The 26862-nt window shown below is 35.5% G+C and overlaps 4 protein-coding genes across 7 annotated transcripts; all 4 read right to left on the bottom strand.

Moving 5' to 3' along the window:
* Positions 1-325: 325 nt before the first annotated feature.
* Positions 326-4080, bottom strand: LOC100268154 (polyadenylate-binding protein-interacting protein 5). Of its 3 annotated transcripts, XM_002284776.4 has the most exons (4): positions 3801-4036; positions 3628-3732; positions 1419-1882; positions 326-738 (listed from the first exon to the last, which is right to left on the bottom strand). In XM_002284776.4, the coding sequence occupies exons 3-4, from the start codon at positions 1854-1856 to the stop codon at positions 580-582; spliced, it is 597 nt and encodes a 198-aa protein (XP_002284812.1). In that variant the 5' UTR covers positions 1857-1882; positions 3628-3732; positions 3801-4036; the 3' UTR covers positions 326-579. The 3 variants fall into 3 exon arrangements, with proteins under 3 accessions (XP_002284812.1, XP_010656370.1, XP_010656369.1); XM_010658068.3 differs by lacking the exon at positions 3628-3732 and having other exon boundaries at positions 3801-4080; XM_010658067.3 differs by lacking the exon at positions 3628-3732 and having other exon boundaries at positions 3733-3929.
* Positions 4081-9909: 5829 nt separating this feature from the next.
* On the bottom strand, positions 9910-11763 carry LOC100267915 (omega-hydroxypalmitate O-feruloyl transferase). Its single transcript, XM_002281495.4, has one exon. The coding sequence runs from the start codon at positions 11434-11436 to the stop codon at positions 10042-10044; it is 1395 nt and encodes a 464-aa protein (XP_002281531.1). The 5' UTR covers positions 11437-11763; the 3' UTR covers positions 9910-10041.
* Positions 11764-12049: 286 nt separating this feature from the next.
* On the bottom strand, positions 12050-16882 carry LOC100245830 (uncharacterized). Its single transcript, XM_002284754.4, has 3 exons — positions 16559-16882; positions 13182-13437; positions 12050-12589 (listed from the first exon to the last, which is right to left on the bottom strand). Exons 1-3 carry the CDS (start codon positions 16880-16882, stop codon positions 12204-12206), a joined length of 966 nt encoding a protein of 321 aa, XP_002284790.1. The 3' UTR covers positions 12050-12203.
* Positions 13274-22655, bottom strand: LOC100245597 (uncharacterized). Of its 2 annotated transcripts, XR_009466948.1 has the most exons (5): positions 21418-22655; positions 19355-19573; positions 19129-19220; positions 14950-18939; positions 13274-13551 (listed from the first exon to the last, which is right to left on the bottom strand). XR_009466948.1 is itself a non-coding variant. In XM_002281488.4 (4 exons), exons 1-4 carry the CDS (start codon positions 22528-22530, stop codon positions 18231-18233), a joined length of 2133 nt encoding a protein of 710 aa, XP_002281524.1. In that variant the 5' UTR covers positions 22531-22655; the 3' UTR covers positions 14898-18230. The 2 variants fall into 2 exon arrangements, 1 of the variants encoding a protein (XP_002281524.1); XM_002281488.4 differs by lacking the exon at positions 13274-13551 and having other exon boundaries at positions 14898-18939.
* Between the last annotated feature and the right edge of the window lie 4207 nt (positions 22656-26862).

Genomic DNA, 26862 nt, shown 5'->3' with positions numbered 1-26862 from the left:
ACTCTATTATAAATATTTTTAATTTATCATATTATAAATTATTTTTTCCTTTTATAGTTAATATTAATAATTGCTTCTTTTATTGAAAGACACCGATGTTACCATTTTTAAAATATGAAAATTTATTTATACTTATTATAATATTCAAAAATTTTATTTTACCCCCTCACCAAAATTTCTGGCTCCGGAGATTGAGGGATTTTAGCTCCCCGGAAAGGAACAATTTTGGTTTGGGCCTTCTTTTTATTTGGGGCCAAACAATTGAAAGGTCGCTGAACTGACCATGATGAGTGAATGTGATCCACACCCATACAAGAAAAGGTTCTTTGTTAAAGACTTAAAAGGCACGTTATTTATGTTTTTTCTTTTTTTCCTCTTTTTATAGAGTAAACAAAAAGTCTCAACTTGTAAGAGAACTGCACAGAGGGATAGACAATGAAGGAACCATATTTGAAATGCAAGCTACAAGAACCAAAGAAGAAACTGTAAATTCAGCCACGCATCCAAAGAAAACCATCATTCTTTCTTAAGAAAATTAAGCCACAGCCCTCTCAGCAGGATTTCTTCAATCAAATCCAGTCATGGGGATGGAGAAGGACCAGACGAAGACGACCCACAGGCTTCTCCAGGGCAGATGCCCTTCAATTTGGAGGAACCTTCAGCTGAAGATTTGACATCTGAGACATCACCAATGTCCAAGCTCTCTGGAAGATGTCTGCGAGCATCAACAGGGTAGAACTGCATATTCAAAATAATCAAAACAATCCAGTGTGGAAATGATCAGAAACTGAATGAATGAAGGTAAAAATTTGGGATTGAATCTGGCATACCACATACCATGGAAAGAAATGTGGGTCTCCCATCCTTCACATAGCATGAAAGGAAAATTTATAAACAAGTGGGAGGGAAGTTTTGTTTTAGATATGAGGATGAGACCAAACTAAAAGAGAGAAAATATATCAAAAGAACAAAAACAAACCACGGGCTGTGAAAGTAAAAAGGCTTCCAAAAATATACCACATTACAAATGAGCTCAAATTCTTGGAATTTGCAGAAATGATGTTAAAATGATTCCCAATTGATAAGGTTCAATCTTTTTCCAATCTGGGTTGAAAATTTTCAAAACAGAACTCACACTTTCAAACACGTAAATCCAGAATCCTAGCATCTCTCAAATATTATTAATTCAAAACAGTGGCAATGGTGGACAAGAACAACATTTCTGGGTCTTTTAATTACTGCAATAGCTTGTAACTGGATTAGAACCCGCCATAGCTAACAATGTCATGACAACATTAAAACAACTGTAACGGTACGACCAAGTGATATTGCCCTTACCAATTAACATTATTCATTACCTATAAAAAGATGGTCAATTAAATAATTAAAATTTTTCTTTTAGAGCATAAGACTTGTACCTCAAGTTGGTTCAGCATATCGATAGATGCTTCCAAGTCACCACCATTTGCAGTGTATACATCCAGGAGGGACTGATCTGATATACCAGGAAACAAGGTCCCCAGATAAGCCAAATCCATCTGAGAGTCTTCATCTGTGTAATATTTTTCTGTCTCATTACTTGGATTCTCATGGCCCTTCTTCATGAAATCTTCACCAATGAGTAGCTCCTCAATGCCATGTATGTTCAGGTCAAAAGAAGCATCACTTTGAAGATAGATTTGTTTTGTCTCCTTGGGGCCTTGAGAACGAGTGCCAAACCAAGTAGTCTCACCACTACTCTTCGGAGATTTTTCTGCTGTGATCTCAGAAGTTTTGCCCTCATTTTTAGGTTCTCTCTTGGAGAGCGGTATGTAAGATTCTGCAAATGGATTCAAAGATGATGTTCCTGACTTCATTGTCTCAATTTGTACAACAGATCACACTGTCGAAAAGACAAGCAAAGAAATGGTGACTATCAGGGGGAAAAATATATCATTTAGCAATTTAGAAGAGAAGCCATATGTTTATATAAATAAGAATATCCTTCTAATTTGGAGAAATGCAAGCAGCACTTTGCTTACATGAATTTGGTTAATATTAAAGAACATAGTATCAATCTGATTAAATTACAAAGGCATTTCCATAAAGCACATGCATAGTCCTCAAAACTATAATTAGCAACAAAATCTAACATTTCAGTCTGGTTATATTTGCAAATCAATAATTATAAACAACACTAGTATCTGCTTTCTCTCATGATAATGTCAATCACAATAAGCAATCAAATGTGCTCGATCTCCCTCATAATGCTTGATTTACTTTTCTTCTTGTCTTTTGTGATGTTAATAATAACTAGAAAGATGTATTTGAATATTTAAGTTAGGCAAGAAGAGAGGCACTATTCCCAGATTTATTCGATTGCTTCCTTCATTTCAAAAGAAGATTTTCAATTAACTGCCTTAATTGGTGGTTGAAGTAAAAAAAAAAACTAGCTCTTGGCATTGTCCTCCAAATCAAAGTTGATTTGCACACACAGAAGAAACTTCAATACAAGAAAAGACAGAATAATAAGAAGTATTCATTAAAACTGAAGCTTTTAGAAGCATATCATGTAAAAATAGAAATCAACAACCTATGTTCTTCTAAGAATTACGATCTATGGTCCAATCTGCATAACATACCTAAAGATATTTATATATCTTGCAGCCTATGAATCTGTAGGTCCTATGTATTAATACACAACATTTATGCATTTTACATCTACATCAAACATCAAGTTTCCAAGAGTATTCTCCTAGAGAAAATAAGCAAGACATCCTATGGCTGAGTTCAGCTGGCAGGAGAAAGCAATCTTATATTTGCATGGACAGCAGTATGAAATCAATAAATCGCTTAGCTATTAACTTCAATAAATGGAGTCCAACTCCATTCTATAAATTAGAAGTCCATGGGAATATGAAACTGTAAAGGCACGTAAATGTGAGAAGAGAAAAGGATTCAAATAATAACTTTTGCCATGTAATTGAAAATTGAAATGTTGAAGTCAAAAGTGTAGACAAAAGGTTCAAGCAAGGGATCTAATATCCAAAGAGAGACAGAAAGTGGCAATACCATTCACATGATTCATGATAAGAACTTTCAAGAAATTATAGCATTGAGTAGAACAAGTTCATTCGTTAAAATCAGAGAGTTTATCAAAAAAAAAAAGATGTCCCTGCTTGGTTGCCGAGGAAAGGCAGGAAAACAAAAGAAACCAAAATTCAGAGCCTAATTGGACTTCTGGCCTGAGATGAGTCAACTTTTTCATGTGCAAGAAACAAAAACAACAGAGAACATAAGACTTAAAACTTTCTCCTTCTTTATCTTCCATTTTCTTAGCTTCCAAATGGAAGGAAAATGAAAGAAACAAACAGAAAACAACCGCAAATGACCGTAAAACTTTCAAGACAAATAAACATCACAAAACAAAGAGAAACAGACAGTGTGACACTCCGTTTGGTTGCTGAGAAACCGCAAGACACAAAAGAAAACAATATTCCATCCCTTTCGTTCCCTTAAAACTCAAAACTGACCTCCACGTCAAAACTAGACCAAATAGTCATATCATGATGCTGAATTGAGTCGGAAGCTCCAAGATTCAAAAAATTTTAATCATAAAAATAATTTTCTTCTCTCCTCTTCGCCTACCTTTTATTTCTCAGCAACCAAACAGAACACAAACACAAGCAACCTCCGAACTCCGTCTTGATCGAAAATAAAACCCTAGCGGAAGATCGCATGACCCGCATATACCTAATGAAGTCAGAGAGTTCGTGAGAATCGTTGAAGGCGTGAGTGGAAGGGTGGAGACAGATGAGAACCTGTACGGAGCGAGAAGGATCGGAAATCGAATCGAATCGGAGAGAGATCGATCAAGCCATTGGAGAGTGTCGAAAAGGTGAATGTAACGCAGAAGCGCGCTGACGAAACCATATATTGATTTTTGATGCTGACGCTGGGGCTTTAGTTGTAATTATTTCAGGTTGTGCCGCGTTTGGCTTGTCAGAAACTTAGAATTGGGTTACATCTCCATGGGCCATGGCTTTATTTGGAAAATTGATCAATTTTCATTTTTCTTTCATTTGTAACTTTATAATCGACACAGAAGTCATTAAAAGGACACAAACAAATATATAGATGATACGTGTGTGTGTGTATATATATATATATATATATACTTATACTAAGGTTTATGATTGATGAACATATAGATGATTCTTATTATTTTTAACCTATCATGAAAGCATTTGTGTTACGATGGTAAATGAAGTCCATAGTAACTCAACATCGTGTTCAATTGTTGGTTTCAATGACTAATTCTTGTTTTGTTAGGATTTGTATTATAATTGTATTTAGGCTTTTTCGAGATGAAAATCATCCAGTTTGTGTTATCGTTATATAAGGATACGGAAGATACCTAGTGTCATAGCACTCAAAATTTTTAGACCTACTTAAGTTTGGAGTAGGGTTCAAAAGATTTAATTAATCTTTGTGCATTTTCTCAATGGCATTAACTTGTCACATTTAATTAGTTAATTTTTCTAATTCAATGGTCCATTATAAATGCCACCACAAACTAACAAGCATTCTCTAAACAAGTATTGTAGCTAAGGAAAAAAACATATTGATATGAAAAGTACTTTTATATTTTTCCTTAAGTTTTTAACCCTGAGGGATAGCTCAGTTGATCCTGCCTTGGGTTTGCTCATCAATAGTCACCAGTTCGAATCCTCTTAAGGTCATTGGAGGTTTACCCGCCCCTTAATTTTAGAGCTCACATCCAATTGTTATGTTAGGATATTAATAACTAAAAGATGTTAATAAAACAAACAATAGTTAGATAAACAAAGGTCTACCATGGTCAAAAGCAACTAAATTAAAACTAAAATAAAAAAATAAAACTATATATTCCACTTATCCACATATGTTCCCTTAAATTCATTTTGAAGGACCAATGTCTCACTACCATGGATTGGACACCCATGGGCATTTTAGTGATCCCCATCAAGCTACTCTCTCATCAAGTGACTTGAAGATAACTTTAGTAAAAGTTGATTTAACAATCAATTTGCCTTATGAGCAAGCAACACAATGAAAATCATTAGGTAAAAGAATTTTCTAACTCCTTAAAGGATATCCATGAGAATTGAATTATAATATGATGTATCATAAAGAATCCTAAATGACCTAGTGATCGTAGCCACAAATTGTGCTCTAATAGTGCAATTAGAGAGTAAATTATGTGATAAAAAATGTTTAATTTATCTCACTTATCTTAAATTGTTGTTAAAACCTTAGTCACGAATCCAACATATATCATGAGTTAAAATCTAAGTTTAAGATATGAAAATGACACAAGTTACAGGAACCTTTTTCATCCATGATAGTAAATGAGCTCTAAAAGTTCTTGAACACAATGAAAGTTGCAACAAATGCAAATGGAGCAATGCATAATATAAGAGATAAGAAATGAATATTATGGAGAAATATAGAGAGCAAGCAAACATGAAAAAGAAGATTGGAGGTTTTAGCTCAAAGTTCAATATAGGAATTTGAATTCAAACTTGTCAACAACATATATCTTAAATTTGACATAATTTTTAAAGAACTTGTGTGAGGTTAATTTTGATAAAATTATATATCATTTCGAAGTTTGAGAAGTTATGAGTTTAATGTTTCAAACAATGTGCAAATTGAAGATGAAATTAAGGAGTTATGGTCATTTAAAGACAATTAGGTATAGTAGAGTCATTTTGAATTCAAAATGGTGATCGAGAAAATTTAACTTATGATTTCAAATCCATTTCGAAATCTGATTACTACTCAAAAATAGCATATTTTAGATAATAATTCTCATGAGTTTCACGTCTTTTGAGTAGTAATTATGCCTAAAACACTCAATTAACATGTTGTTGCCCTTGCAAGAGTTACTAACAAGTTTTATGAAGTTATGGAGTCATTTCAAGGTATGTTTTTTGATAAATTGGTGACAAAAGAGATGAATCAAATTGAAGAAAACAAATAAAGTTGATGATGATCCAAATGCATAATGAAAGAAGCAATGCAATCGGTTTGGATCGGGATTTGGAGTTGATTTGGAGGTAGTTGAAGTGGAATCAAGATAAAGAAATGGGAGAAATTGCAAAGAGGAGTCGCAAAAGCATGTTTTTCAATTTCGCATGACCATGCGAAATGAAACAGAATAGACTTAGTTGTAGCAGATAAGGGAAATGTGAAAAGTGGTTTCGCATGACCATGTGAAATTTTCGCACAATCATGAGAAAAGCTTCAGCAAGACGAAAATGCAGCTGATGGATTTTTCACTTCGCATCATCATGCGAAATTGCTAAGGGCTCGTGTCAAAATGTATTTTCTCCAGATTTCTTGATGAAGAAGCCTCTGGAAGACCTCTTAGATGATGCCAAGTGTCCACTTGACCTTGGCCTATAAATAGAAACATGATTGACTCATTTAAAGACTTTTGATACATTTTCTAATTGTAGAACTTTTCATACTTCTTCTCTCTATATAATTCTCTACTTTCCTTCATTTTCTCTCATTTTCTTGGTAGCTAAACATGTCTTGTGAAATCAAATCTCCAAGTATAAGTCGCTAAATCTCGTTTTTCTCGGAGGAGGGAGAATCTAAAGGCAAGATTTATGGTGAATTAGAGAATTGAGCTTGATTTGCAAAGGTAATTTGATCAAATTGATTGATTAATTGAAATTTGAGGATTTTTCTCTTCAAATTATCTTGGATGATTACTACAATGCAAACTAGGTAGATTCATCAAATTTTTAATGCTAGATTTGATGAGATTGCATAGTTGCATTGTGTGAATCATTGGAAGATAATTTAAGATGAATTGAATATATGATTTGAATTGATCTCTTGGATTAGATTACCTAATTTGAAGAGAAATTAGATCTAGACCTAAAGCTAAATCAAAAATCAGTTTAGATGAAAATTTAGGTTTTCAATCTAACTTGATGAAAATTAGATCTTAACATCTATTCACCATGGAAATTGCTTTCTAGAAAATCCTAACTCCGAGAATCTCACATCTTATTCATTTTCTTCTCTTTTACACTTCTTTTTCCTTTCAATTTGGATACATTGTTATCTTGAAATTTTATCATTCAATTTCAAGTCAATTTCATTTGATCACAATCATTTCTTATCATTTCATTCAAGCCTTAATTACCGAGAATAATCCATCCTTGTGGATGATACCTAAATACCACTATACTATAGTAGTTTGTACTAAAACCTCTTTTTGATCGGGTACAAATTGCTATAGAATAGTAAATTAGGTTATAAATTTTGTTTTGATCCAACAAATGACAAAATCCGTGCGATCAAAATCACCCATTGCCACTTTGAGATATGCTTTCTCCACCTTAGGAATTAGAACTTGGGCACTCTACCAACCTTAAGTGGGCCCTACATGATTAGAATTTGAGATTTTAGTATTCTTTTGTTATTTTTAGGTAATTATTTGATAAATAAGTGGCTTATATGAGTATATCACATGTTAATTTTTATTTTTGATATAAAACCCATATTTTATATTTTTAGGGAAGTGAAGAGATTTTTTTTTGGGATGATTCTAAGGAAAGAAGAAAGACATTCAAGGTTGTTCTTGGTTTGGTTTCTTTCTCATTCACATTATTGAATAAAGCATTATTTTTAATTTTATTAAAATCAAGAAAGATTCTTTCTTTCTTTTTATTTTTTATTTTTTATGGTTTGTGTGTGTAAAAACACACTCATGAAAGGCTAAAAAGTTATCTTAGAGCGAAAAACATGAAAACCTAAAATTATATTTAAAAGGAAACAATGGATGAAATTGGACTACTAATCGAATGAATTCAAGGTTAAGGCATCGGTATTGAAATAAAAATATCCTCTAAAGTTAGTTTGACTTCGGAAATGATATAAAATGAAGGAAGATTCTTTCTTATTCTTTTATGGTTTGTGTGTGTAAAATACACTCATGAGAGGTTAAAAAGTTATCTTTCGGCGAAAAAACATTAAAACTTAAGATTATATCTAAAAAGAAACAATGGGTGAGATTGGACTACTGATGGAATGAATGAAAGGTTAAAGCAACGGTATTGAAATCAAAATATCCTCTAAAGTTAGTTTGACTTAGGAAATGGTATAATCGTACATTCCTTGATATTAAAGATTTTTGGTAATCTTGATCAGTAGTTATTAGAGGTTTTGTCATTGTTACCTACGCTACGACAAATCTACATAAAGTGGTAAAAGTAAAAAAAATTATAATATATTTCATTAAATATACTACCTTAAGATATCACATCTTATTGCAAATAATATTCTAAAATATGCATTTCTTATTTAAAGGGATATGATATCCCAAAATAATATTCTATCTCATCAAGCAAACTTAAACTATAAGTTTATTTCTATCAATAAAATTCATTTCTATATATTTTCCTTATAGTTTCATTAAATCCTAATCAAACTCAATTCAATGTTTTGGTGTTAGGTGTACACCCAATTGTCCTTTCATGTCACATTTGTAGCATTTGTTTTCATAAGCCTTGATAAGCTTATCTTTTTATTTTTATTTTCTTATGTTATCCATATATTATTTCATTTCTAGTGGTATGACATGAAATGTCCTTACTCAAGTTTATGTCTACCTCTATGTTTGAAATCATGAGCTAAAATGACATTTGTGTTAAGCAATGACACAAAACCAATTAGATAAAAATAGTCATTTTTTTTAGCAAAAGCTCGTTGTTTTGCTCAAACAACAAGAAGACATGAGATCAATTTAGAGCACTTTGTAAATTCACACTCTCAATATTGATGGTGCAGAAACACATTTGAGGCATGAAAAATAGTTTATATTTTTCTTAACGTAACTTATTTCCATAACTTCAATTGAAAGATAATTTTGAATGATGAAAAATTATATTTTTCGAAGACTTGCAACCTCAAATGCATCAAATCATAATGAGCCTTTGGAAGGATTATCGTCTTTTAGTGGTTATATTGTTTTTTCAAATCAGTCTAAAGTATGAAAGCAATTTTAATGTAATCCCATAAGAATGCCTTGTTGTCTTCTTTGATTGTTGTCTTAAGATTTATGACATCAAAATGGATTTCAACATTAGGTATCCATAATAGATAATGGTTTTTAGAAGTGTCCAAACTCAAGTTTCACAAGGTTCGACGTAATTTGAAACACTTAAAATTCGAAAGTATCTAATACAAGAAAGAATTTCACTCTTTGTTTAAAATGACATACTAATAATGCCTTACAAAGTAAAATAAAAAGTAATGTAAGGTAGAAAAAGGAATGAAGAGAAATTTAGAAAATATTCTTGAGAATGTCCCTTTCATAGGTGGAAGATCCCTTCTCATTGGCTTAAAAAAAGCTTTATATTTAATAATATAAATGCAAGTAACGAAGGGAGAGACAATGACATTTTATTTTATTAATGAAAGAGGTAATTTCGTGTCCGTCTTCCACCATCAATATGGTATTTGTAATAATTCGAATCTCATACTATTTGTTAAATTGACTTTTGATGATTATTGAAAATCAATTGATGTATAGTGAAGAAAGTGAAATCTTTTATAACATTCGATTAAACTAAACAACATTATTGCAACCCTAACAAAATTTGTATAAAAAAATCATTTTTACAATTTTCTTGAAAAATATTTTTATAATATTAAGATTACTCGTTTTTTTTTTTTCTTAAAATTATCTTCCAAAAAAGAATAATATTTGAAATATAACTTTTTACAAAAGAAAATAATAATAATCCTATGTGATAATCCATATTTGTGTTATATATATATATATATATCCTAATTCTCTCCAACAAAGATGTGGGCAAAGAGCTTCTAAATTGACAAAACCCTGAAGGGAGTTTCACACACAAAAAGTGAACAAGAAGTCACACCCACCCAAATTAAATGAATTTATAAATTTTTGTTCAACAATCAAATGTTTATGAACCATGAAATGCAGCATTGCATGATTCCCAGCTTCAACAACTGATATACGGTTTGCTGCTATCAACAATTTTCATGGCTTGAATCCAATATCATACTTAAATGCTTTGTAAACTTGTTGGTAGCAGACTCAGGCAAGCAAATGCACACCACCATTGTACCACTTGAATCAGACCCTCCTTCAGGAAGGAAAACACAAACCTGTGGTGTGAGAGTGAGGTCTATGGTTCCAGCATAAACTGGCCTTCCCCACCCAAAATCTGCAGACTCATATATTGAGAATCTAGTCCATTGTGTTATGGTCAATTTCCCACCAAATTCAAGCCTCCTTGGCCTGTTCACCTCAACATAGTCCAGTGTAGATTTCAGGTACTCCTCTGAGATGCTGAGCCTTGCTTCTCGAACCAACCTGGCGGTATCAGAGAGGCGGCCATTAACAAGATTGGATACTGTGCTGGTGGCACATGCCACACACACAACATTGCCATAAAACCCCTCTTTTAATGGCGGGTTTTGAAGCTTCTGCCGAGCATTGACCGAAAAGGTAAGGCGAAGATTGTAGTCTAATGGCTGCACATCAAGGGCTTTCACCCAGGACCTCCAAACATGAGCTGCCATGGCATCAAATGTGGTGCATGTGAACTTGCCATCAGCTGGTTGTCCTAAAGCTTTGAGTTGAGCTTGAAATTCTGGGCTAATTCGATAACACTTTTGAATTGGCTTCTTTTGCCATAGACTCATTGTTAGGCTGGAGCCATCATCAATCCTCATGAACTCGATGTGTGGATATTTTATGATGGGTGGGTTCCGTGGCTTGAAGAATTCTCGATCCCAACATGGCCTAGGATTTGTTATTAAGGTGCCCGCTTTTGCTGTGGCAGCCCACGCACGAACGAATTGCATGGCACCGAGGCCATCGCAGAGGCAGTGGCAGAGCCGCAGGCCGAGGCTGAAGCCACCGCAGCTGAAAAAGGTAACCTGAGCTATGAGTAATGGCATGTTAATGAGTCTGTATGGCTCTTCATTGGGGCAGAAGTAGACCAATGGAAGCCATGCTGGGTTTGGAACTGTAAGGTCTCCTAGGGTGGCTAAGGCCATTTCTGTGCGTGCCTCGACCATGAGTGCACCTTGTTCTTGCCCAAAAAACACTTCCAGCTTCCCATTTTTGGTCTCCCTGATCCTACCGGCAAAGGCGTAGTAAGGGACTAAAACACTGGCAAGAGCATTGCGGAGTATTTCCATGACCAGTTTCCGGTCAGAACTCAGAGCATGAGATGGATAAAAATATACAGTTGGAGTGAAAACACGGGCACCAATTATATCATCCAGGTTAGAGAGGTAGAGGGTGTGGCCAGGTGCGGTCGGAACGATCCCGGATGGCATGACAAGACCAACATGAGAAATGGTTACAGGGATTTCCAAGTGAGGGAAATGGAGTTCTTCAACCCATGGAGCCATTGATGGAGGGCTTAATGCTTGTGCCAAAGTAGTGCAACTTGTACTAGTTTAGCATAAGAATTTGCGTTGGCATGCAAAGATAGTTGGGCTTTATATGAATTGGATCTTAAATTATTCCTTTGGTGATACCAGTAATACCATAATTCTCAGCTTTCTCCATTGTCAATTTTGCTTCATCCTTTGTGTGACGTGAGGATGATTTTGTGGGGTTGGGAGAAAGAATAATACATGAAAAATGCATGAAATGAAGTTGTTGAAGGCTAATAATAAAACCCCCACCTGCCAGCCATTCAGTTTCCAATCCCCTATTGAGACATCTGCACATTCTCTTTTAGTCTTCCTTAAATAACTCACGACTGATCCTGGGTACAGATCAATGCAATACATGGAGAAACATTGGGGAAGAAAAACACTTAAAGACCTGAATTAGAATGGCACCCTCGACCCTGGTTCATTCCTAAAATTGCTGCTCTAGCTTTCCACGGCAAAAGGAAGCAACCAAAAATTAAAAATAAGTACCTAACAGCAGCAATGAGACAAAAATTCAAGACCATGTTAATAACCATGAAACTTTCCGCATAAGCTTAACTGCCACAAGGGTGGGAGAAAACCATTGAGAAAGAGAGAACCATAATTCTTTTCTAATTAGAACAAAAGTCTCCTATTAAAAGTCATTCGAAAATATCCCAATGATTATTTTCCAGTCAACAAATGAACAAGAGGATACATGCTCATACATGTGAAAGAAGAGAGAAGGATTAAGGATCTTAGCGCACAGGCTGCTGGTTGTAGTGATTCTTTTCCTTTTTCTTTGCAGCAGCAAGCCTTGCACTCCTTGCAGCAGCCTCACTAGCAGCGGCTTTGGCAGCAGCATCCAACTCCTTGCTTGATTTTTTCTTTTTCATAGATGCCATTTTCTTTAGTCTCTCTTTCATGTCAACAGCAGCTGCATCTTCTGCCTTCTCGGGCACAGTAGTTTCTTCCATCCCATTTCCTTCCTCAGCATCATTTGGCTGGTCTTGTGGTTCTTTAGTTTCCTTTGAAGCTTTATCCTTCTTCTTCTTCTTTTTTGCACTTTTGCTCTCTCCAGGAGCATTCTCCTTCTTTTCTAACTCTCCACTGAGATTCTCTGCCTTTTTCTCTTCCCCAGCACCTGGGTATACAAGAAGGAGAACATGTAAGAAGAATCAAAGAGCAAATGGGAAGATGCACAGCTATAACAATATCTGGAAGCTAGAAGGAAGCTCCAGTTGCAACCACAAGCCAAATGCATGCATGTTTGGTATAAAAAAAAAGATCAATATAATAAAAGAACTAAAGCTTGATAACTATCACTCCCCTGGCCCCTTAAGAGCAAAACACTATAACATATCCTAGGCATTATAACTAAAGGCAAGAACATAATTGATTTCTAAAAAATAAAAAATTTTAGGGGAGGAGATAGAATGAGAGTAAGATTACACAAGTCTCAGCCTCCCAGCAATCAAATGAAACTTGATCTGATCCAGAAACAATTAAAACTCAGATTTTACAAGTAGAAGAGTGGGAGGGGTTTACTCAACTTATGGCTTGGAGGTACTAATCAAGAAAAACATCTCTAAGGTATTGGAAGCTAAAACCATCAGCTTCCATATATTGTTTCACATAGCTAGCTCACATGCACAAAACTCTCAAACATACCATCCACATTGGAACAGAAGGAACTCATGGGTGAGCTCAAGTATTATAATAGATCACTAAATTACCATGGGATTCATCTTGGCCACAGCTCTCTATCAAACCCAACTCAGCAAGAACAGCATCTAGTTCTTCCAGCCCCTTTTTCTTCAATTCCTTCTTTGAAAGCTGCCTTTCTGTATCTTTAGGTGGCAAAGAAGCTGCAGGAGGCTTCTTAATGACTGGCTCTTTTTCCACTGGTACCTCAGGTTCATGTTCATTCTCATGCTCTTCCTCGTTATCATCATCAATTTCATCAATACCTTCTTCTTCACTTTCACTTTCCTGGAATCCAGTACAGAAAAATACTAAATCCAAAAAATCTGTAAATTAATGAATTTAGCTCAAGGCACAGAGGCCCTTCATGAAATACTCCTCATATTCTGACATCTAACTTATCTAAAATGAAAAAAAAAAAAAAAAAAATTAGTCAGCACAGACTAAGAAATAACAATAAACTTTAGGAGAAACAATAGAAGAGCATAAAAAGGAAGGTAAAATTAGTGCAGCAAATTTAAAATTTGATTCTCAAGATCAACATAAAGGGATAAAGATGTTCCAAGTAATTTATAATATTTAGAGAACACATTGTTTAGGAACCAGTTTGAATGAATTCTAAATATAGAAATGTCACTATCAAAGACCCACTAGCACAGTACACTTTTGATCACCCAAGCACGCACCTATGCCACTTAAGCATTCAATCCATGTGTTACAAGCATGCATCTAAATTCACATTTTACCAAGCAGTGATAAATCTTAGGTAATCAGAATAACCGCTTGACAAAGAGATAGATAAACAAATGTAGTAAGGATACATTTAAGTCATGTTGACACAAGCACTTTGGGCTTTGTGAGAGTCAACATTCCATAGCTCCTATGATTTTCGCTTGATACTGAACCTAAAGCAATTAGTCAGACACATATTTTCTTCCAATGCAGAAATTGATGCTTGAGTTTTTTTTTCCAATTTTATTTGTTTTTAACTAGCATTTCAATTAATTCTCTGTCTTCAACAGAAATGCAGCTTCTGATTATAGGATTATCTCTGTTCTGTTTTCACTATTAACTAAAATGCTTCCTACAAATGTATACCCAGTAACCAATATAAGCAGCAAACCACTTGCCAAAAAACAATTAAACATGTTTTTCATCTTGAATGAGCTCCTAACTAAAACATGACCAAATGCAATTCCTTTCACCCATACTGGCCAATTATAAATGTAACATGACCTTGCTAAAATATCAGATTTGACTAAATCTGGCCTTGTGCAAAACTTTTTGTATTGTTTTTTCAAAGCTAAGCATTTTCCTGCTGCTATACTCAATTAGTTATAACATTGTTCTCATTCTCACTATTATAAGTTGTTTCCATGATTTCAACTATGCATGTCTATATCTATCATCTGCATAATTGATTCTGGTATGGGGATTCTAAACAACTCTCAACAGGTACATATCCCCTTCTAAGATTTGAAATCACACTCCAAGTTAATAAAGCAAAATACAATGGATGACATCCCATATCTGAAATTTACACTAGTCACCCAAATACAAGACAACTGGCAAGGGTGTCACTTAAGCCCACCTACATGTTTTCACAACTAAACATTGATTTGGATTTATAACTTGAGTATTTTAAACTAAAAATTACCATCTATGATACATAAGAGCATAAAGACCCATTGATTTGCGAGGTGTGTAGCAATGCTTAACACAAAGACAGTTTTCATTTTTTTTTAAAAAAAAATATTCAAATAAATGGGGAAGCTTTGAGACAAACAAACCATCTCTGACCTTATGAGTTGCCTTCATCAAGCCAAATGCCAAATTGACATGAATATGGGCAATAAAGGGATTCCCACAACCACGAGCTACATCATATCCTCAGCATCCTTTATTCATTGTAATAGCTTTGATATCTTGTAAAAGCCTAAAGATCTCATTGAGATTCAAACAAAACGGTTCTTAACAACAACAGTGCAACAGCTACCATGTAGGATGTGCTATATTTGAGATGTCCAAATCAAAAGCCATCTCCTGAGCTACTAGCCTCCACTAGACATCTAGAGTATTAGGCATTAATTCAAGTTTATAAATGGATATCTGTAAAACAGTAGTAAATTACCTATTGAAACAGAAAAAAGGAGAGAAAGATCTAGAGATTCAGTTAGGGCATAGATTTAACAATTTTGATCAATGCCGGTGCAGTTTCTCCATAATGATAAAATGGTAAGCAAGTCTCCATCAATTTTGCTACAAGAAAGGTTGTCATTTAGGCTCCTAAAATTTTTAGCATTTAGACATTAAATGAAAGTTACAGAATGAATCAAATTAATAATTTACCATCTTGTAACACAACGTAAGACAAGGAGCATTGCTTCACAAAAGGGTGGTGCTTGAGGATTTATGACTAATGGCAATCCAGTCACCTTGTCATGAAAAAAAAATTACTGAAAGGGAGCTCCAGGCACAGGAGAAGACTACTTGCATATTCTTATCCACCAACTAAAATTAAGTTAACATTAATACCATGCAATGTATGTATTCCCAACAGCTAGAAGATATTTTTCAGTGCCCTTAGCTTGCTCCCAAGCAAACAAGTTCCTCGAGTGAATGTGGGAAGGCAGAATTAATGCAGCATAACTATAGCCTGAAATTGGAGGATCTTTTTACATGTTAGTCTAGTGGCACAGGAAACTCAACAACAGTTGCCTCCCACTGCATCAAGATACACCATGTCACCCGCTAAAAGGCTCTCAATTCATTTTTCTTTGGAATGACAACAAAGCTGCCACTTGCATGACTAGGGGATTTTCAATTTATCCATAAAATTAACATATGTAAATTTACAACAACAGTAAATAAACCCAGTCATTCAAGTGGGAACAAAAATACTTTCCCAAGCCCACCATTTTCTCTAGCATTGTTTTTATTCCTCTCCTATTAAACCACTGTAGGAAGCCGCCTCTTCCTTACATACATAACTGTTTGCCGCCCTCCCCAAACCACTCCCCCTTCTCTCTCTCTCTCTCTCTCTCTTCATGAAGAGATGCATAAATGACTCCCACCAAGGATTACATAACAGAGCGCATATAGTGATAACCCCTAAATCTCCAATCGAGTAAAAAGCATAAACCAACAAGTGGTTCGAAATTTCAGCCCACCTTGTCCATGCAAAAATTCATTAGCATCAAACGAAACCACAGAAACCTGCTACAGGATTAGTTGCACGTCTCGGCATAAAATGTGTAAACATATAAATATTCCCCTACATTCACTATTATTCAAATATAAAACTCAATAGCAATAACCAATCCTTTATCCAAGGAAGAAATGCTGAATCCAATAAATAAATAAATAAAAAACAGACCAATTGAAAAACAATGGTAGAAAATCTCCAAACCTCTACAGGAGTCACACTCTCCTTAGCCTTGGGCGGATCCGCCGGCCCCCAACCCGATTGAGGCGGAGCCGTGGTGGCATAATAATCATCGTCATCCTCGTCATCAACGTCGGCCCAAGATTTCACCGTCAGAGGCGTCGGAGCCCAAAACACCTGCGGCTGTTCCGTCGACTCCGCCTTCTTCGACGCCCCTTTGCTCCTCGACGACGACGAACTCTCCTTCTCCGACTTCTTCTTCTTTCTCAGAGAACCCAGCGCCGCGAACACATTCGTGCTGTTTATCACCAGAGATCCGTCGTCCCTCCGATTCCCTCCTCCCGCCATTTCCCTCACAAACAACAAGCTCAATCCTCCAAACAAGGAAAAATCAGAGATCAAATCGACGAATTAGAGTTCCGAGAACACGCCGATGATCAGATTCTTCCAAGAATCGGCAGCGGCGGATCGATTGGAAGGATCTAGGAAGAGAGCGAGAGCGGAGGATTGAGATAGGGAGAGAAAAGGTAGATGATAAGGGTAGGGTTAGGGTTTCGAAATGCGGAGACGAGGGTTTGTGAAGATAGTGTACATATGAGAGATTCAGATAACGTAGGTTGTGACGAGACCTGAATAATGAAAAAATGGGGCTGCGTTTTATATATAAATACAGAAACCAGCGAAAGAAACCCTCTCCAGCTCCCCCAGGGTGACCACCCCACCTCGGCGTGGCTCCTGGGCGTTGATTCTCAGCTTCGCGCCCACACCGTGCACCCCATCAAGATGGGTTCTTGTGGACCCTACTGCCACTTGGCAGCACCTGCTTCTCATTACGTGTGGTTGTGGATGAGGACACTTGGCACCCATGCGCGTTAATGGGCCTCGGTTTGGTTCTGTTATGGGCCTCAAAATAGAAACCAGTTCATAAAATCTTGTTTTGAAAACAAATAAACTGTTTTCAAAAACAAATCTTGAGTGGTAGGTTTTCTGTTTTCATACGAATTATGATTGGATCCAAAGGGGGAAAAGAATATGAAAAGCAACGAAGAGTTTGGTCAAACTTGTGGTGCTAAGAGGGGCCCATAGGGCCCAAACATATGAGAAACGTATCCAGAAAATGACTAAACCCCTTTTCACTTCAAGGACAAGAATCAAAACACAGGACAGATACATTGGGAATTCAATTTCATTTTCACCTCCTATGGCAGTGAGAGGGTCGGCAATTTATTTTTTATTTTTTAAAATTAAAATAAATAATTTACAAGCACTGACGGGACGGACGAGGGATCTTGTGTAAAATCTAGCCTTCCAATGAAACAACATGTAAAACCCCTACCAATTTCACCAAAAAGGAAAAATTCAGGAAGAAAAGAAAACAGCACAATACTCCTGTTACCCTGGCCATCAGAATTCCATCATGTGTTGTGTTTGTACGAATTTGTTTATCCCTTATCCTCTTGACAAGAAAAGGGCATAAAGTTAATGCCATAATTTCCACTACCAAACAACAAGAATCCTAGTCATGATTTTCTTTCTTTTGCAAGGAAGCAAAATCTCAAATGATTTACTGATAGAAGAAACTAGCTGTTCTGAGAATGAAGCAAATATCATTTTCAATGAAAATGGAGGGGCTGGTTACATTAAGAATGAAACAATTCAGTCGAGAGGCCTGAGTTGTCTTAATGGGCTTAAGCAACTAGGACATGGAGATGCAAGAGGAAGGAATGGAGGAGGAGTTATCCAGACTTGTTCCCACATGATGAATAACAAATCCATAGATCTTTCTCTTTAATCGTTCGATCTTTTCTGTCAGCAACTCATCTTGTTTTGAAGCCACGCGATCTAACCAATCGTTTACTCTCTTCAACTGTGATAAGATTGCTGCAATTGGGCCACATTCTGGAGGCAGCATGCTGCAGACATCAGCCTTGGACTCCCTAAACACCCGGAAACCTGCATCTAGGGACTCCTCAACAAACTTCACAAACCACATTTGCATCTCAGACTGCAAATTCATTGCAAGTTCTATGGTCTCTTTCATCCCATTACCCCTCGTCCATGAACCGATAGTAGGATCTGAAGCTGGCAATGAGGAAACCTTCAGATGGTTTTTGGCAGGTGCAGTGAGAGCCTGTCGTTTTGATGTACTCTTCTGCAATGTTGGCTGAGAGTCGATATTCAGTCCCGTTAGGAGTGAGACTATGCCAAGATCAGTGGCTAAAGCAGCTTCAACCCAAAGAGAAGTAGAATTTGAACTGTCATGAGGTATGTCAGAGCGGTGACAAGTGCTAACTGATTCAGCGAATGCGGTTGATCTCATGACTTCATCATAGATTGACAAAAATCGATCTATAGTGGGTAAAGGATTTCCAACCTTGCATTTTGAACAAAGCTCCGAAAACATGCTGAAATATATTGACAAAAATCAGTCAACAGTGGTTCAAGGATTTCCAACCTTGCATATTGAACAATGATTACTGTACTTTAGACTAGTGTCATGACATCTTTTGCTGATACAAGGAGGATAAAGATGTGGTGGGTATCTTAAGATAGGTTTAGTGATTAATGTGTGTCGGAAGAAATAGGATGATTACCTTAAACTCCTTATAATAGACTCCGTAGCAGTGGCCTCTTCCAAAGCTTCAGCTGCGGCTTTAGAAGCAAGAACTCTCCTTTGCATAGCCTCCTGCATTTAATCAACATATGCGAAACCCATTTTCTTAATCTTCCAAGCACACTAAGGGATTCAACATAGATGTTATGAATTCCAAGTTACTGCTGGCAAATGAGTCTTAGTTCCATTCTAATCATTATTCATACCTTTCCTAGTTTTGCAAGGCTGGAAGAGACTGTATCCAATGGAACACTGCCATCAGTCCATTTCTTCTCATGAACTGTAATTGCTGGAGCCTCACAGGTCGGCTTCTCTGGTACCAGACATCCTTCTGCTGAGTTAGGTTTTGTTTTCTCATTGGTAGAAGAATCATCCTGGTTTGCTTGTCGACCATGCACATCACTTAGACGCCTAGAAATAGCAGCCTGGAAGATTGCACGTCTAAGTTAGAATTATCAGAAGGCCGGTATATATCATGCTAAGTATGCAAGGGCAAAGAAAATGCAGCAAATGAACCGTATAAACATTAAAGAAGTACTAAAATTGAAATTGAACATCAGAAAGTGCCAGGCACAGAGTTTCTTCTCATCTCTATGCATTATTGCCACACGTTTAAAGTTTATGAACACCTAAACTGCCAGACAAGAACGATTTTATATATAAGAATCATTTCATAAAACTTGCATGTTCCTGTAAGGATTGGGAGTACGGTTAGTAAGAGCCTATTTGGAAACTGTTCTCAGTAACAAGTTTTAATTCTTTAGAACAAAAAATAATTTTCCAAACCTCAAAAACATGTTTAACAAATTTTGGATTGAAAATATTTTTTTCAGAATTTATTACAAAACTAAAGTGATCTTTTAGAAGAAATTTAAGTTGTTTTCAAATGCTTTTTGTAACTTGTTTTGAGTTTCAAACATTTGCTCTCAAAACAAGAAGAAAGAGAAAAGTAAGTCACAAACATTTGCATTGTATAATGCACGTTGGCATTTTATGGAGAATAAGTAGAGAAAACTGTTATTCATATTTGAGTTCCCAATCAGAAATTTACTCCTAAAAACAACTGATAACCATTTTTAAGAACTGACCCTAATATAGTCTTGGATAGAGTTATCACAGGGAAGAGCTAAAGAGATAAATCATACTACCTAACTTCTCTATTATCCTTTTATATAGGAATAGCTTCTACCTTGCCTTAATTATCAAACTTGCATTCATGTATGTACAATAATAATAAAAAATAAAAAAGATAAAGAAAAAGAAAAACAGGACTTCCATATGCACATGATGCAGGACAGATTAATTGATATTCTGAGAATCACAAGGAAATAGCATTAGCAGCGAGCAGGTAGTAAGCTGGGAGTGATCGAAATTTCAGTACTTAGTACACTACGTATTGGCATAGTTGCAATGGTTAAAGCATGGAATAAATCAAATCCTAAAACAAAATGAAAATTATTACATATCCTATTAGACTGCAGAGCCATTAATCATATTGTATACGATGACGGGGGAAAAGTCTATTGTATGGTTGTATCAGAGATAGTTGTGTCAACAAGGATTTTCATGAAGTCTTTAATTTTATTTTTTATTTTTTATTTGATAAGCATACAGCTTTCTTGCATAACTTTGAGCTTCTCCATTAACAAATGAACTATTTGGTCCATTTCTTGCTAAAAGTTTTCATGAATAAGCGACTAAGTGTTTGAAGTTCCAAGGTCTATTCCTGGGGCTGAGCACGAGCTTATGAATCATACTTGCTTCACAACAATGGTATATCTTGCAAAGTGTTCGAACTAGGTCTTCTAAATGTTCCATCCCACAAAGACATTTTTTCAATTTTAGCACAAGCAATGGTGTAATCCAAGTTAGTTCTCCATTAGGGAGGAATATTAATGTGGATTGAAACTTCAAGAAGAATCAGATCCATATGTGAATTAGCCTAATGATCAAAATACATGGTTAGCGTGAGGCTTGTTGGAAGTCGTTATTTGCAGCCCCATGATATCACAATCACCAAAATATGAGATGGGTGATTGGGGAAAGGGGACAGAATAAATTTAAAAATGAATTTGATTGCAAAAAATATCAGAAGCAACTAAGTATGATATAAGGAGAAAGTCCCCTACGATCATGATGATCTACCCTGGATCTAAAAATTCAGTTCCTTATGTAAGATCATATATCTCAATTATGTGACCAGATGTTCAGGACAAAGTATTAAACAAGTGAATATTCTGAAATTATGAAAATATGCACAGAATATTACCTGAGTTCGCAAAATAGCTTGCACATCTGGTTTAATTTTTGCAAGGCTTTTCTCTTTCAGCTCCCCAGAGCCCACCGCCGCTGGTGGTTCGTCCCAACTCTTCCTACCTGCCTTTGCAGACCCAACCAGAGCTTCAGAAACCTTTGAAATCCCAGCAACTATAGTTGCCATCTTCTTCTTGCTAGTAGAATCTGGGGCACCCCCAACAGCAGGCGAAAACTTCAAACCGCCTGACAACCTTCTCCCTGGAGAAATTGAAGCTCTCCTTGCATTGGGTGAGGCCTGTTTCCGCCCATTTGGAGATGGCTGCCTATACCTCGAAGGCACTATAATTGCAGGTTCCCTCGATGTCTTCCTATTCTCTTCTCGTGCCACAACCAAACTAGGAACCATACACTTAGATGGTACTGGTGACGCTGACCTCTTCCCTTTCCCTGCTGGAGACGGATCTCTCTCCGCAACCGCCACATTCTTCTTCCCAGCAGAGACTGATCTTTTCGCACCTGCCGGAGATGAGAACCGCTGAGGCCTATCCGAAACCTTAGTTTCGTCCAAATCCCCATTATTGTCCCTAGTACCAAGAACCTGCCTTGTTCTACCCTTTTCCCCCTTGGTCTCAATTTTCGATTCCTTACCATCATTTTTCACATCGTCAATTTTCTTGTTCGACAAATAGGCCGCAATTGGATCAACCGACTGATCCCAATCTGAAACGGGCTGAATGACAAAATCCTTTTTCGAAGGGGAAATGCGAGCAATGAGTGGTTCAGGACTTCCAACAAATGGGTGGCGGCCGGCAATTGGGCGGATGCCGCAAACACGGGGAACGGGAGAGTCGAAGTCGAAGCGATCTACATAGACGAATTGGCCGAGTTGGAGACGATTGGTGAGGATGAGGTCGGTGTCGCGGTCAGAGAGGGAGACGTAGGTGGAGTTGAGGGAGTCGGAGAGCTGGACGTAAAAGCCGTGGTTGGGCCAGAGATCGGAGCCGGCGAGGGCAGGAACGATGCCGATGACTTGGAGGAGGGCGGAACGGTGCTCGCCGGCGACTTTGGTGTTAGAGTTCATGGATTGGAGGAGCTTTAGAAGGATACCTGGAGTGAGAGAAGCCATTGTAGGGAGAGCAAGGGCTTAGAGAGAGAATGTGTGTGGGTTGTGTTGTGTTAGAGAGAGAGAAGAGATGTATAATAGAAGGAGTGGACCAGTAAATGTGACCGTTGCAGGCATTTCAAATTCAAATGCGCGCTATAATCGTCGAGTTCAAACTCAGAGGGGGTGGTACGGACATGATGTAACGGGCCAGGTTTTACTTGCTGCGCTGGCATCACCTTTTCAAAAACATTGTACTTTTCCTACAGGATAAATTTTTAAGGAAAAACCATGTAATATCGCATTGCCCAAGGGCCAAAGCAATAGATTTTCCAAGAAATTTTATTTTTGATTTTCAAAATACATGTGGAGAAAAATAATTTCAAAAGCATGCACTCCAATAAAAATAATAATTAAAGTATTACCTTTTAATTATTCTCTCATGCAATCAATTAATTCAATTTTCATTTTTTAATTTTTACACGTGGCGAACCAATATTTCCTATTATTTTTCATTTTTCCCCTTTCTACCCTTTACCTAGAATATGACGTCATTTTTTACTTTTTTTTTTGTTTTTTTAAATATGTTAACTACACATGTTCTTATAAAATATTTAGAATTTCATTTTTTTTAACCATTTCATCTTTTTGTATTTATTAATATTTAAAAATAAAATAAAATAATAATATATGATAAAATAATTAATATAAAAATAAATACATAGTAAATACAATTAGAATTTTATGATATAAGATTTTATATATTTATGCTAAATAAAATATTTATTTATTTGATAAATTTTATTATGTATAAATTAAATAAAAATATATTTCTCATGTTATTTTATTATTTATATTTTTCAATTTTTCATATGAAAATTAGAATTAATGATCATGGTTTTAACTTTTTACTTATGATTCTAACTTGAATGTAATTCTTACTTTTTACTTGATTAAAATATTTAATTTTTTATTTATATAAAATAAAAACTTGACCATAATTCTAACATTTTGTTTGGTTAAAATTTTGAATTTTTTATTTATATAAAATAAAAAATAAAATATATTTTTCATAAAAATTATATTTTGTTGTAAAACAAAGAGAGAAAAGAAAAAAACAAGAAAGAAACAATAGAATGCACGAGAAAACTCTCTTGAATCTCATTAGGGGTCTCTCCCTTTTATAGGGAGTTATACAAGATATTTATGGATGATCATCCATAAATTACCATAGTGGTACATAATCTCATATTTTATAACACTCGTCCTTGGATGATCATAAGAATATGCTTCATTAAAACCTTATTAGGAAAAACTATATGGGAAAAATCCTAGTAAAAGAAAAAGAGTACAATATTCTTTTGGATTACTACAACTATCTCGTTAAAAACCTTGCCAGTAAATCCTAGTGGGACAATTTGGACGAAGGAAAAAAAAGTGCAGTATATCCATATTATCATTATCCCCCTCATGTAAACATGATTATGATTTCTTCAACATTTCAAATGGTAGATCTCTCAATCTTCGTATTCCAAAGTCATATCTTAACTTTTATAATGTGGTCGAAAGTAATGCCTTTGTGAATAGATCTGCTAGATTATTGCATGATCAAATATGTTGAACATCGATCTCACATTTCTTTCGAAGCTCATGAGTATAGAAGAATTTAAGGAGATATGTTTAGTTCTATCACCTTTTATTTATTAATCCCCCTTTAATTTGTGCAATACAAGTAGAATTATCTTCATGTAACTTGGTTGCATTGCCTTTGATGGAAGGTAGTCCACATGTTTCTTGAATATGTTGGATCATTGACCTTAGTCATACACATTCACTACTTGCTTCATGAATTGCTAGTATTTCTGAATGATTTGATGATGTGGCCACCATTATTTGTTGGATAGATCTCCATGAAATAGCAGTACCATTGCAATTAAACACTTATCTTATTTGTGACCTACCTTTATGTAGATCTGAAAAATATCTTGCATCTGCAAATCCAAGCAATTGTTGCTTTGATTCCCTTGAGTAAAATAAACTCATATTAGTAGTTCCGCGAAGATAACACAATATATGTTTGATATAATTCCAATGTCTTCGAGTTGGGGCGGAATTATATCTTGCTAATAAATTGACAAAAAAAAAAAAAGCAATGTCTAGACGTGTACAATTGGCAAGATACATAAGTGCACCAATAGCACTAAGATATGGTACTTCAGAACCAAGTAATTCTTCATTTTTTTCGCAATGACGAAATGAGTCATTTTTTCACATCAAGTGATCTAACAACCATTGGAGAACTTAAAGGATGCGTTTTATCCATATAAAAATGTTTCAAAACTTTCTTAATATATGTTGATTAATGTACTAAAACTCCATTTAGAAATGTTTTATCTGCAAGTCGAAACAAAATTTTATTTTTCCAAAATCTTTCATCTCAAAATTTCTTTTTCAAGTAATTTGTTATTCTTGTGAGCTCTTCAGGAGTTCCAACAAGATTTAAGTCATCAACATTCACTGCAATAATTGCAAATCCAGTTTTTGATTTCTTAATGAAGATGCATGAGCATATAGGGTTATTCATATACCCTTCTTTTAGCAAGTATTTGCTAAAGCAATTGTACCACATGCGTCCAAATTGCTTTAATCCATACAAGGATTGTTGTAACTTGATTGAGTACATGCTACGAAGCTTTGTAAAAGTTGCTTCAGACAATTTAAATTCTTCAAGGACTTTCATGTATATATCATTATCCATGGATCCATATAAATATATTGTAGTAACATCCATGAGACACATATCTAGTCTTTCTGGGATTGCCAAACTAATTAAAAAACAAAGTGTGATTGTGTCCATAACAGGAGAGAATATTTCCTCGTAGTCAATACCAGGTCTTTGCGAGAAACTTTGTGCTACTAATCGCACTTTATATCTTATAATCTCATTATTCTTATTGTGTTTTCGTACAAATACTCATTTGTACCCAATAGGCTTTACATCTTCAGATGTTTGGACTACAGGTCCAAAAACTTCTCATTTTGTTAATGAGTTTAACTCTGCATGTATAGCTTCTTTCCATTTTGGCCAATCATTTCTATGTTGGCATCCTTCCACATTTCGTGGTTCGGCATCTTCATCATTTCTTATGATATCGGAGGCCACTTGGAAAGCGAAAATATTGTTAATAACAATATTATTTCTATCCCATTTTTCTCTCGTGTGCACATAACTTATTGAGATCTTACAATTTTTTGGTACTTGTGCCTCTTAGGGGACTTCTCGTTCAATATGTGCCTCTTCAAGGGCTTCTTGTTCAATATGTGCCTCTTTAGGGGCTTTCAACATTATTTGTGCCTCTTCTAGGGCTATAGATTTATCAATTTTAAATTGATAAGTCATTTTGATGGTCTCTTCTAGAGTGCCAAGTTTTTCTTGGGTTCTCCTCTTCCGGGGGGTTACATCATTTGAGCCGACAGGTTTACCACGTTTCAGGCGTATCTTAGATTCATTTGTTAACTGTCCTACATGGACATCAATCCGTGTTGGAGTATTTGTAGTCGGGATATATAACTTTGTCATTTTCTTTGTATTAATGAATGCATCTGGTAATTGATTTGCAAGATTTTGCAAATGAAGGATCCTTTGAACTTCTAGTTCATATTGATTTGTACGAGGATTAAGATGAGTCAAAGTTAATGCATTCCAAATAATTTCACGATGTTCTTCTGAAACTGGCTCTTCTCCCCCTAGCGGCGAGAAATTTGGCTCATTAAAATGATAATTTGCACAACATGTCATTATACCTTTTAAGTGTGTATGTAGACTAGTCACTAAATAAAAACTTCTAGTTTTATAATATACATGCATACGACCTTTTATCCCAGAGGACCAAGTTGGCATTACAAGATTCTTCTGGATCTAGCATCGTATAAAGTGTCATTCACATGGAATCAAATGCTACTAGTGAAATGGTATAAACTCTTCTGGAACCTTTAATCAGGTTTCTATCACCTGATATAGTATTAACATTGTCTATCATCAATGTTGTAGAATTAATGAGACAAGATTTTCATCAAAGTAACAAGTCATAAAACATTGTCATAAAAACCTCGTTTTTATAGCGTTGAAGAAATATTATCATAGAGAAATAGTTAAAATCAATGGAAAAATATTAATCATTGATGATGACATAACTTAATAACTTGTGTAAAAGCAGTGAGAGCATCTATAACACAATAAAACAAATATGAAAATATAATTTAAAATTATATATTTCGTAAGTATATCACACATTTGATTTTGTAAGTGTGGAGCAATTTATACATGAAATAACTAGAAAGTACTTCAATAATCAA

This window comes from Vitis vinifera, chromosome 11 (genome assembly GCF_030704535.1).
Source record: "Vitis vinifera cultivar Pinot Noir 40024 chromosome 11, ASM3070453v1".
NCBI classification, from domain to species: Eukaryota; Viridiplantae; Streptophyta; class Magnoliopsida; order Vitales; family Vitaceae; genus Vitis; species Vitis vinifera.
The sequence above is the reverse complement of the archived record's forward strand: the minus strand, read 5'-3'. Positions and strand labels throughout refer to the sequence as shown.